This window comes from Chelonia mydas, chromosome 1 (genome assembly GCF_015237465.2).
Source record: "Chelonia mydas isolate rCheMyd1 chromosome 1, rCheMyd1.pri.v2, whole genome shotgun sequence".
Lineage (NCBI taxonomy): Eukaryota > Metazoa > Chordata > Testudines > Cheloniidae > Chelonia > Chelonia mydas.
Window position 1 is genome coordinate 183867433 of NC_057849.1, and position 12347 is coordinate 183879779.

At 39.8% G+C, this 12347-nt stretch overlaps 1 protein-coding gene across 2 annotated transcripts in view; it reads right to left on the reverse strand.

Annotated features, from left to right (window-relative positions):
- Positions 1–12347, reverse strand: part of CRYBG3 (crystallin beta-gamma domain containing 3) — a 124013-nt gene that overhangs the window by 34160 nt on the left and 77506 nt on the right. For both annotated transcript variants that reach the window (XR_006288032.1, XM_027820012.3), the window contains exons 10-15: positions 11792–11827; positions 10020–10153; positions 6687–6813; positions 3738–3874; positions 1347–1473; positions 263–295 (exon numbers count right to left, since the gene is read on the reverse strand). Coding sequence is in view for 1 of the 2 variants with exons in the window: in XM_027820012.3 (XP_027675813.2) it covers positions 263–295; positions 1347–1473; positions 3738–3874; positions 6687–6813; positions 10020–10153; positions 11792–11827 (594 nt within the window). In the remaining variant the exon portion in view is untranslated. The remainder of the gene's footprint in view (positions 1–262; positions 296–1346; positions 1474–3737; positions 3875–6686; positions 6814–10019; positions 10154–11791; positions 11828–12347) is intronic.

Sequence of the window (12347 nt, forward strand, 5' to 3'; positions counted from 1 at the left end):
GACCCCAAGCCTATTGAGCAGATGGCACTATGGGGACACAACAAAAAAGGGTGTGAACAGGAACACCACAATGAATGAGATTGTTGGCTAACTTAGCTTCTGTGTGTCTACTGGTTTCCTCAAGTAAGAGGTGGCTTTGTCACTGTACAGTAGATAGTGAAGATCTTATCTGAGACAGCTGGGGGGAAATTCAACATAAAGCACGTGTGCTTAATAATATGCAATTTACTCCTAGAAATGGCATTACAGGATGTGAACTTACCAAATGTGGAGGCTCATTCTTTCCAAGTGGTTCCTGCATATTATAAAAAAAAAATATATATATATATATAATATAAACATTACAATTATTTTTTAACAGGAGGTCAAATCCCTTAAAGAACCTTTTAAACTTTTTTAGGAATTCTGGGGCTGAAATTCATTAATAGGTATTGTACTCCTGGCACATTTCCCTCCCCACGTCTCTATGAAATTAGGAGGATATTGGCTCATGGTTGGCTCTCTGTTAGCTTAGGCCTTGTCCACACATTAAACCTCCACCAATATAAATAACTGCTTAGAAACCCATTTACAGAGTCAGAGCAACCCCTTTGTGTAGGCACTCAAACTGGTTTAAAAGTGTTTGGTTTATACCAATTCCTTATTGAGAGAGAATCTGAGAGAATGGGAGGCAGAACCTTCTCTCTCTCACCATCACTACCCTGCAATGCATCTGTCATTTCCATTCAAGAAAGGTTAAACAAGTTCAATTTCCTTTCTAGCTTTCCAAGTTGTGGATGCAGTGTCATTTATTATATTGGTGGTTAGGTTTGTTTATTTTACAGTAGGGCTTTAGGAGTCCTGGAATTAATCTATTAAAAGGCAAGTTGCCTTTTTATTTTTCTGGATTGAAATAGAAAAGAAAAGAAGAAAACAATAAGCTATAGCTCAGTTTTAACAGACAGTAATACAGGAAAGTTAAAGGATTAAAATACATGACAAGTTATCAATAAGGCAATAGGCATGTTTTGTGGTAAATTAGGTATTTAGGGCCAGAATGTTCCATTTGTGGACATAATATGCTAAGGGGACTGGAAACTGAAGTTCTCCTTGTAGAGCTTTCCTAGCATTTTCTTGTTGGGGGCTGGGTTGACACAGAGTTTGCACTGCAGAATAAACGGGAGATTCAGTCCCCATAATTAGCAGTTTCCTTGAATTCTGTAATGATCTTTTCTTCTAACCTTTCATCAACTGAATAGACAAGTTAGCTTCATTACCTAGCCTGCACAATAAAATCATTGTATCACCAGAGTTCTGAATTCTTATTGCTTTTTTAATTTTCTTTTTGATGAATTACGGTAACTCACCAACTTAATGGGACGAATTGACATGATGGTTTCACTGGATCCTCCCCAGTCTAAAAAGCATTTATATTTCCCTTTTTCCAGTATATATTGTTCTCCACAGAAATATTTCTGCCGATATGCAACCCACCTGAGGAGTGACACGCAAGAAATGAACTGTGATACACAATCCTATTTTTCAATATGGCACTACAAAAAGTTATCAGTAAGTTAACCTTAAATAGAAAACTTTCCAGAAGGTTTTTAAATGTGTTACCTCTCCACCTGATATGAAATTAAACAGATTGTAAAACATGTCTTGTGGTAACAGGCAACGCGAGTCACAAACCCGGCACACTCCTGATTTTCTACTTTTTATTTGTCTACACAAATATTCTTGACAAATCCTTGCAGCATTAGATCTCTCTCCCCCTTCTCAGATAATTTCTCAGCATGAAATAAGAGACTGCTTGGAAGCCAAGAGGCTAGATATTCAACTGTCAAATATCTGAGTCACTCTCTGCTCCCTCAACCTTTACCTTCCCACCTAGCTCCCAGAAAGGGCTCCCTTCCAACTCTTCAAGTCAGATTATTCTAAGGAAAGAACGGAAGCAAGTGAGGAAGCCTTGGCAGGAAGAGATAAAGGGACTCTTGCAATGATTGGTAATTCATTTGTATTTCTTCCCCTTGCATTTGATTACAAAATCCCAGGCAAGCCAAAAATGTTTATAGCTGTAGCTCATGAAAGCTTATGCTCAAATAAATTTGTTAGTCTCTAAGGTGCCACAAGTACTCCTTTTCTTTTTGTGAATACAGACTAACATGGCTGCTACTCTGAAACAACAAAGAGTGAGAGCATGGACACATTACTGACATGTTCACTTTTACAGAGTCTGTGTAATTCTTTATGCTGTGTGGGTTCCCCCCCGCAATAAACTTACTTCAGTGTTTTATATTTAAAAAAGCTGAAAGCTACTGGCACAACCCAGCAAATTAGTAACCTGAAAAGGAACCAGATAAAACACTTCAAACTGAACTAAATGAGCTTCAAGCTGCCATGAGATGGCTGGAACCATACAAATGGCTGATGAACCTTGGAGGAAGCATCCTCTCCTGAAGAAAGAGTAATTACAACATAGGACTCAAGGAAGGAGAGGAAATAAAGGGGGAATGGGAGGAGTCTTCTCCTATGACAGGAGGGGAAGCACAGTGAACAAAAATTAACTTATGAAAAACAGATAAGAATCATTTCCAAAGAATTTGTAAACAAACAGGATACAAACCATGGGCCCAATCTACTCTGTTCTATTCAGGTCTTTATATAGGACTCATCACCACAGTATCTAAGTGTCATCCATAGCAGTGCATTAAGCAGCTTAGCTAACATCTGAGACACATGGTTTTGTTCCTCATTCCCTTTGTCCAGAGGAAACTGAGTGGTTGTTTTCGAAATTCAATTTACTATAATATATGTACATTGTCCTATGAATTTCTCTTACCAAAAGAAAAGTCAAAGGAACGCACATTGCATTTGGAGTGGAAGGTGGTTAGGCTTTTGATGCTTCTTAGCAATCTGTCAGACTTGCTTGGTAAGATTTGTGGTGGTTCTTAGCAATTCTGCAGCACTTACTGATACAAATTAGGCACAATGAAGTAACAGTAGTAAGGGCTGCAGAATCAGGCCCTACATCTGTGAAATGCGGTCATGTGATAGTGTTACTATCACTATCAACTGACAAGGACTGAGAAAACTTTAACAATATTTGGAATCCAACAATATAGTCTCTTTAACAGTCCACATAGGTGGCTGTTGAATGGCGTGACACATCCTTTTTTCCTAAATACATTACCTCTGCAGCTAATCCTGCTCTAGATCCTGCTGCAGTTCTACAATGAGATCCATGCAGACAGACCCCTGAACCCATGCTGAGCACCACTAAAGTCAATGGGCTTCATGCAGATACAAGGGTGTGCCTATCTGGATCCCACTGCAGGACTATAACTCTAGCTGGCTCGGGAAGAGAGAGAGACCAGCAGCAAAAACTGAACCCAAGTAAACTATCAGGCTTGTCCATATTCTTATTTGAGTATTGATGTAGTAATAGGGAGCGTTCAAAGTGGTGAGGTTCCAAGAGATCCCTGAAGGTCAGGACCCACAAGCCAAAAAAGCAAACAAAAAACAAGTAAAACCCTTTGCAAAGAATGCAGAGCAGAAGAGCAAGATACATAGGAGAGACACTGACATTTTCTGAGAAAACACAAAGATTGTTCCCCCAGCCCCCAAATGTTTATCTTTCTTCTTCAATCATTTGAAATACATCATGACAAATTAGAAATCTGAAAACACTGTGCACAAGCAAATCATTTAATCATTGCATTCAAAGAACATCTCATACACGTTTGCAGTAGACTTACACTCCACTTTTCACATGAATTGATCTCATCTCCTGGCCAAACCCAGCCTGCTCCAAATCAGGAATATCTTGATTGACCATGACCTTACCATCTTCTTCATCTGACTCAAAAAGCATGACTGATGACTCGATGAAATCCTAAAAGGTAATGCTGAAAGTTAGGATAAATATATCTTAACAATTTAGCAGCAGTTTATTACATACAACCTAGCAAAGGATTCCATGGGACTGTTCACAATGCGAGTATAACTATGTGCAAGCAGAGGCCGGCCACATTTAGGGGCATTCATGTTCCACTATGTTGTTTTAATGATAGTATGGATGAGGCAAGGTGAATCTATAACCACATTAGAGGGAAGAATTGTAGCCTAGGAATAACATTTTCAAAAGCACTTGAGTGAATACAAGGCATTCAGCTAAGGGCTTGTCTACACTACAGTTGCACAGCTATGTCACAGCAGCTGTGCCGTTGTAGTGCCATACTGTAGACACTTGCTACATTGATAAGAAGGGGTTTTTCTGTCACTGTAGTAAATCCACCCCCTCAAGAGGCAATAGCTAGGACGATGGTAGTGGTGCCTATACTGGGGCCTAAGTCTCTCAGGGGTGTACATTTCTCAAAGCCCTGAGCAATGTAGCTAGGTCAACCTAAGTTTTAGATGCAGACCAGGCCTTAGGCATGCCAAGTGAGGCCCCCTTTCAAAAGGGATTTAGGTGCTAAGGAACTCAAGGATCTTCCCCATGCTTGCACAGAAAGGAAGAGTCAGATACCTCTCTAGCACCACCCTTCCTTTGAATGGAGGAGTCTTTGGGTTCTAGGTTGCATGCATGGAGCAGAGGAGGGACTGGGATGCAACACTATCCTTCCAGCAGGAACACAAGTGATCAACTCTGATGTAACAATAATCTGGGGAAAAGATTTGGCTATGGGAACCTTGGTGAAGACTCCTCCCCTTTCATTCCTCCCGCAATTTTTTTTTTTAATAGGGCTGGATGATATGGCCCTATATTTTAAAAACTAATATATTCCCTTTGCCATGTTATTAACACAGCTTTAGATTATTCAATCAAACTCAGTTTTAGAAGTCCTATTTATTTTTAACTAGTTAGCCAGTTCACTATTTTGTAATCCACTCTTTGCTTGGACAGTGAAAAATTACCAGCTGGTTTCACTTTTTTGTTTGTTTAAATTCTAACAGACTCAACGAAGTCCCAACTCCCTACTTCAACCTAGTCCCTCAGAAATGGTCCCCTCCTTCCTTCCTGAGAACTCCTTAAATTCAACTCTGCTGAAATGTCTCCTCCCTGCATGCAGCTATGTAGAGATGCTTACCTTGTCACAAAGGCTAATATATAAGCCTAGGAAAAATCTAATTCTCTTTGGGGCAACTTCAAAGATTACTGTAAATACGGTAGCATCAATCTAAAGATCTGTCCACATGTGTAATACACCTACAGCATTCCACATGTATTTTGAATCTTTATATGTGCAACAAGAGAATTGCTAGGTAAATCTCCATTTCACAACAGGAAACAAAACAGTTTAAATCAGTAATATTGTATATCAGAATATAGTAACAGTTACACTTTTTCCTTATAAATATCATATCTTTTCAAATGTCCAAATATGTGCTAAATAGATATCTGAAGTGGGTATAGACTACAATACTTCATGCCTAAATCTAAAACAAAAAATTCCTAAAACTTCAGCGGTGAATATCAAACATTTTTCCTTTGGTGTTTTTTTGAGACCTTTTTTCAGAAAGCTGCGGAAAAATATACTGAAATGCAGGTTCTATCAATCCCAGCAAAACTAGCAGACCCTTCTTTGCAGGAGATGTCATTGCTCTAAAAAAAGTCCTATTTTCACATTACCTGTACAATAAGCACTACACTTGTTATGTGATAGACCTGTCGAGTTGTGCCACCATTTTAACAAATGTTGCTGGCTCATGGGATAGTGCATTGCAATATGTAATCTTACAGTGGCCGCTCTTCAATTCTCAGAAGGAAACAGTCTTTTACAGCTGCTTACAAAGTTTCTTTTTAAATTAAATAGAAGCATACTTGAAGAAAGGAAGTGATAAAGATGTTCTAATCCCATGTCCTTCTAAGCCATGAAGTATCCAAGATTTCTTTCAACATCAGACTGTGGCTCAGTTTTCACTGGTACTTCATCATCATCCCTACTAACAACATCTTAATTACAGGAATTTTCTCACTATGATAATTTTCACGGCCAAAATCTTCTGGCACAAAATCACTGAGGCAGAGTGTAATACCGTGGTAAGGCTTGCAACAGCCACTGTGTTGAGAAGCTATTTTATGTTAATAAAGAACTACTACACATAAGTAAATCACACTTTTGTATTTATTCTAGAGGCTAAACAGCCGAAACAGGAACCTGCACCCTATGTAGTTTTGCACCATTGCCGAGAAAATCAGCAACTACAAACAAAAGCAAGACAGAGCAAAGCAGCACATGTTCATACTTTCCAAAAAACACGAAGTGGCTGATGCAGCACACAAAAGACATTCAGATACTACAGTGATGGGGTCAAACAAGGACAAAGATGCATCGTCTCACTTTTAAAAAGTGACATTTCTTGTATGGAGGGGTTTGGAAAATTCTGTAACAGGGCAAGGAATTTTGTAATATTATACATTCTTTTCTTGAAGAAGGACCTCCTAGAACCTATATCATTCTCCACAAAACACTGTAATTTTCACTGTACAGATTGGAGTGCCGAAAAAAAAGAAAAAAGGAGATTTTTCTGCAAGCATGTGGTTGGGTGGGGGAGGGATGGGAAACAACCAAACATGAGGTGACCTCACAAAAATGAATGAAAAAATAATCTCTCTTTTGATCTATGAATCCATATTTAACTCAAATTAAATGGAAAAAAGAGTGAAGCAAGAAACAGATCAGCAAATCAGGAGTGGTACTTACAGCCTGTAGGAACCGAAAAGACAACAGGGCACTGCTAATTCCCCCATATGAGTGCACATCTTCATAATCTCCCTCCTCCAGCAGGTACTGACGGCCTTTATATCGTTCCTTTTCATAGGCAACCCACCTAAAGTAACCACAAGGAAAGAAAACAATTAGAGGAAAAAGTACAACAGCATCATACCAAGAATAAAAGGAGAAAAGAACATCATAAATTCCTAAGATAAATATCACAACCTCAGTTGAGGAACAAAGCAATGTTTGTTATTTCAGATTACAACACAGACCAACCAAGCATTCTTTGTGGATCAATACTCCATTTTATTATGTGATCTCCAACAATAGTTTACTTGTGTAATGCACCAACACTCTTGAAAAATGTTTCTATCATAGTCTGATAGTGCATTTCAACACATTTTCGTAAATGTAATGGCTAGAACCTTAAGGGTCATGCAGAGAGTTATCAGTTGAAGCAGGGAATGCTGACACAGCGTGAAATCCTGGCCATGTTGTAGTCAATGGCAAAACTCCCATTGACTTCTATGGAGTCAGTATCCTCTACTCTAACCAAGAGATACTACTAAATCCAATAAAATAGAACATGTATAAAAATAATGCATATGTAAAATACTTTTGATTTGCAAAGCAGGGAATTGTACCATTTTAAAATATTCTGAATAGATAAGACTGGATTAAAAATAAATTTCTGCATCAATTTTGAGTGTCCTCAATGAATTTTACTTTGAAAAAGTGCACAATAGCACAAGAAGCTTTATAAGGCTTCCAAAAATTGTGCTATAAAGTGATGTGGAATTAAAAGTTCCCATTCAAATTAGACTAATCAAACTTACAAGATATTTTAAAAATAAGAATGTACACTCAAGTACTGTCAGTTAAGCTTTAATATTCATAAGACAGAGTTTACAATATGCACATTATAGCAACACCAGCTCATACAACAATGGCAAAGGCTCTGAGTATTTCTTTCATTAAAACTTTCCTGCCAGGATTTACAACTGCTGTACAAATTTTGTCAGGGCTGAAGTTTGGCAGACAAAAAATGGATTTATCTTTGATAACATTTGGTTTAGATTAGTTCAGCTGTTCAAGTTATTGTAAAAAAAAAACAAAAAAGAAAAAAAAAACCCCACACACTAGACAGAAGGATAACTTTTAAAATATCAAGTTTTCCAGAGAGCTGGTCCATAATGTCTTTGAGTAGTGTCTTTAGGTATTGACATTTAAGTTTTCTATGAATGCCGTGATTGTGAAACCCTCCAAACAACATGACATAATAACTGCATAAGTGCATACCATCCCAGTCATTTTACTGGGAGTTAACTTGGAAACCTTGACAATTGTAATGTCATTGCTAGCTATTTCACTGCTGATCTCTCTAGCAGAAACCTTCATTTTATAGGCTTTTCAAGCACTGTTTGATGAAGTGGCAGTCTTGGTGGGGTTGAAGGAACAGTGAGTTGGTTAGTTGTTATACAGAGCTGTGGGATATGCACCAAAGGCCTGATTCTCTCAGGGCTGTTCTACACTAAAGAATTAGGTTGGCATAACTCCATTACTCAGGGCTGTGAAAAATGTCATGCCCTGTGCTATGTAATTAAGCCAACCTGAGCCCCGGTGCAGACACTACTAGGTTGACAGAAGAATTCTGTCAACTTAGCTACCACCTGTTGGAGAAATGAATTTATTACAGTGATGGGGAAACCCCTTCTTCACTGTACTAAGTATCTACACTCCAACACCGCAGCTGTGCCACAGTAGTGTTTCTATTGTAGACATATCCTCAGTCTCTAGATGTTAGATAACCATTTATATAACCATGGAAAGTGAGGCTAAAATGCTACCAAATCGGAATGGTAGCTTTTTACACCCACTTTGCACAACTGTAAATGACTACATAATAGGCAGAACAATGCAGAATCAATCCCAGGTACATCTTCACTAGGAAAAGAAAAGTGTGTTGTAAACTCATTTTAGCAAATGCATGATAACTGACACATGGTAAAATCCTAGTGAAGATGACGCCCTTTCAGCTTTTACATGAATTAGTAGATCAAATGGATGAGTATGGAATCTAAGGTTTACTTCAACCTGTTAATTCATGTGAAAACCACAAACTGTCTTGTCTGCACTAGGATTTTACTTTGTGTCAGTTACCACGTATTACCTAACACAAGTTAAACACATACCCTTTTTCCTAGTGAAGACAAGGCTTAAGATTAAAAAAAAAAAAGTCAATCCATTCCTTCCCCTGCCCACAAAAGATATTGTCTATACTATATTTAACTTACCTTAACTGATTGCCAATTACCTTGTTATTTAACACATTTTCGTATGTTAGTATAGACACTCCACAAATGTTTGTTTCAAGACTGTGACGGGGCAGAGCGGCCTCGCACTGGCACCGCAGGGGTTAACCCTTCCTTCCTAGCAGAGGAAGTCCCGCCCCAGAAGCTCTGCTGGGCATTCTCCAACTGGAGACCAGGTATAAAAGCCTGCAGAGCTGCTCAGTTTGAGTGGACCGCCAGAAGGGAGGGAGGCACACGGCCAGCTCCCGAGGAGGGACAGCTGGAGCACCAGGATCCGGAGGCCAGCCAAGTCGGGATGCACCCTGATACCCAGACGAAGGACGTCACAGGAGGGGAACAGACCGGAGGATCCCCCGCAGCAGAGAACCTGGCGTTTATGGTAGGAAGTGACCCAGGGGAGCTTTAGAGGCAAACAGCATTAGAGCCACACAGACACTCGGCGTGTTGCGGGCAGATCCCCCCCGAGCTGGTGGTAAGGGGAGCTTGCCACTACCAGGGCCCTGGGTCGGGATCTGGTGGAGAGGGCAGGCCCGGGTCTCCCTACCACTCCCCCGCACCATGGGAATCCTATGGACTCTGGCTGCTAGGCCGCACTACCCCACTTGCAAGGGGGATTGTGTAGACTCTGGCCATTAGGCCGCACTGCTCCAACGCGGGGAGCGATTTATATGAACTCTGGCCACTGGGCCAAACTGCCCCGACATGTGGGGCGAGTTACCTGGACTCCGGCCAATAGGCCGCACTACCTCGCCGTCCAAGGGTGATTGTGTGGAAGGAGGCCAGTAGGCCGCAACTGGCTGCCCATAGAGAGATGGGCATGGGAACTTGGGAGGGGCGAGGTTCCAACACCCCATCCCACCCCTGCCACAAAGGGGCATAAATGTTTGTGGTTTATCCTAGGGCTATTTTTGGAAACCTTGATTGTAATTAGATTATTTATAGAGAGAGTAATTTGTCATTTATCTATTTACAGAGAACACTAAATACAAAAATGAAATATACTCACACTCCACCAATGACACGTATTGATCCAATTCTCTGGAAATCCTCATCACTTCTAAAGAGTGCTGGGACAGTATCAATGTTTCCAGAAAGCTCTTTGGCCCATCCTCCAAAATGTTCTCTCTCATATATTAATATCTGGAGAATGTGGTTTGAAACAATGTATTTAGTACTTTAACTTTTAGTAATCTTAAATTTGACACATATAGTGCAGCATTGCCCAGGAATGCAATTTTTTTCTCAGCAGCCACCATGGTGGAAATTCTGTGCAGTGCCTTCTGAGCCCTCCCGATTGCAGGTTGCTCCAGGGTCTGGAGAAGCCCTGGTATGATTTTGACAGCCTTAGCAGGCTGTCTAAGGGCTTATCTACACAGGAAAATTTACCAGTATAGTTATACCAATATAATTATATCACTATAACTGCCTGTGTGGACACCTATACCTGAACAAGAGTGGCCACATGCAGAGTTATACCAGTATAACTAAAACAGTACAGTTATGCTGATACAATTTTCCATGTGAGAAGCCCTAAGTAAAGGCAGCTTCCCCAGGCCACCTAGAATCTCTGCAGTGCTGCCAGCCCCAGCATGCCCCTCCCAGGCTGCCTATACTGAGGCTTGCAAGAGTGTTCGCAGAGAGCAATCTTATGACTATGTTCCTCAAATCCTGTGCTGCGGGAATTCTCTCAAAGCCGGATCTGGGGCTCTTAGAGCTCCTTTATGCTGCTCCAGCCCTTTTCATTCAGTGTAAAGAAGCAAGCAGGGGTGAGAATCTCACCCCATATATTTAAAATCCATGAAATACTCTAGATTCATAGAGTTTCATTAGAGCTGAGTGATAATGAGACACCATAAGCCTGATCCAGCATAAAATATCCAAGGCCTTCCCAGCCAAGCAATCTGTGGCTGATAGACATGAATAGAGGAACAGGACAGCCTCCATTGGACGTACAGTTAAAGCCAAACCAAACAAACAAAAAAAACCCTATCAGAATTTGTTGGATTTGAAGAGCTGCCTCAGTGCAGGAAAATTCTATGGGTTCCTTACCTCTTGCATTGCACAGTTCCTCATTCTGGATTCACCTGTTCACCCTTCACCAGCGTCACATGCACTGTGTGCTGGAGTAACTCCCTTCTACGGGTATGGCTCTGGCATGCAAATGGCCAGGCTACAGCCTTTTTTTTTTAATAAGTTAACTGGGGCCATATATGTTTCTGTGAGGAACTGCAAGGGGTAGAGCAAAAGCAAAGAAAAACGTTTCTGGCCTCCCTTCCCACCCTCCAACTGGACTCCAATCACACACACACCCCAATGTGCTCCAGAAGAGGGGCCCTCCCTATCATGATTTGACTCTTGCAGTGGGGGTGGGAAGAGGTGAAGAGGAGACAGTGTATTCCCTTTCTCTTATTTTTTCAATGTGGTGAAGCAGACATTTGATTTACAGAGGTCCTTTGTTCACTGATGCCTGTGGATGTGTCAACCAGGAGAAACTCACTTCAGACTATACTTCCTTTAAAATTCTTCTCCAGATAACTGACATTTATTTTTCTTGGAAAAAAATCCTGCCACAGCTTTTATGTCTCACAAAGCACATGTAACTCCTGGGCTGTGTAGCATCACAGAATTTTTTTAGGAAGCAGGCAGATGCAGAATGCCTAATCTAATATTCCACAGACAATAGAGAAGAGGTATATCCCTCACTAAGAAAAGGAAGTAGTCTTAAATCAGGGTCTCTCTGTGACAGAATCTTTTACTGGCAGCATGCTCGGTACTTACCTTAACATTCATAGGCATTTGTACCTTTAGTCCACCCTAAGATATAAAATACATAAATAAATAATTACATAAAATCTGAAATTATATTTCCATATGTGTACATTTTATAACCCTAGAGAAGTATGCAGTTCTTGCAGCTATACTAGACAATTCTAGTCTGTGTTGAATCTAATTGACATTTAAATACATTGATAATTCACAAAACCAAGGAACGCCTATAAAAATGATCTACAAACATAGAATGTTTAAAAAATAATAAATAAAAAAATAAAACCAAATAAAATAAAAAATAAATAAAATAAAATAAAACCAATAAAAATAAATGAATAAAAAAACACTTTATACGTGTTTGTCTTTACTTGCACTACAGATCCAAGTATTTACTACTTATGTCATTCACTTATACCACTGATCAGATTAAAAAAAATTAAAGTAACTTTTAAAACTGTACCACATATTTTACAATTTTTTATTAAAGCAGTAGGGATCGTATACCAAAAAGTTATTTATATCAAAACTTATTTCACCAGAACACAGGCTGAAGGGTAAATTCCCA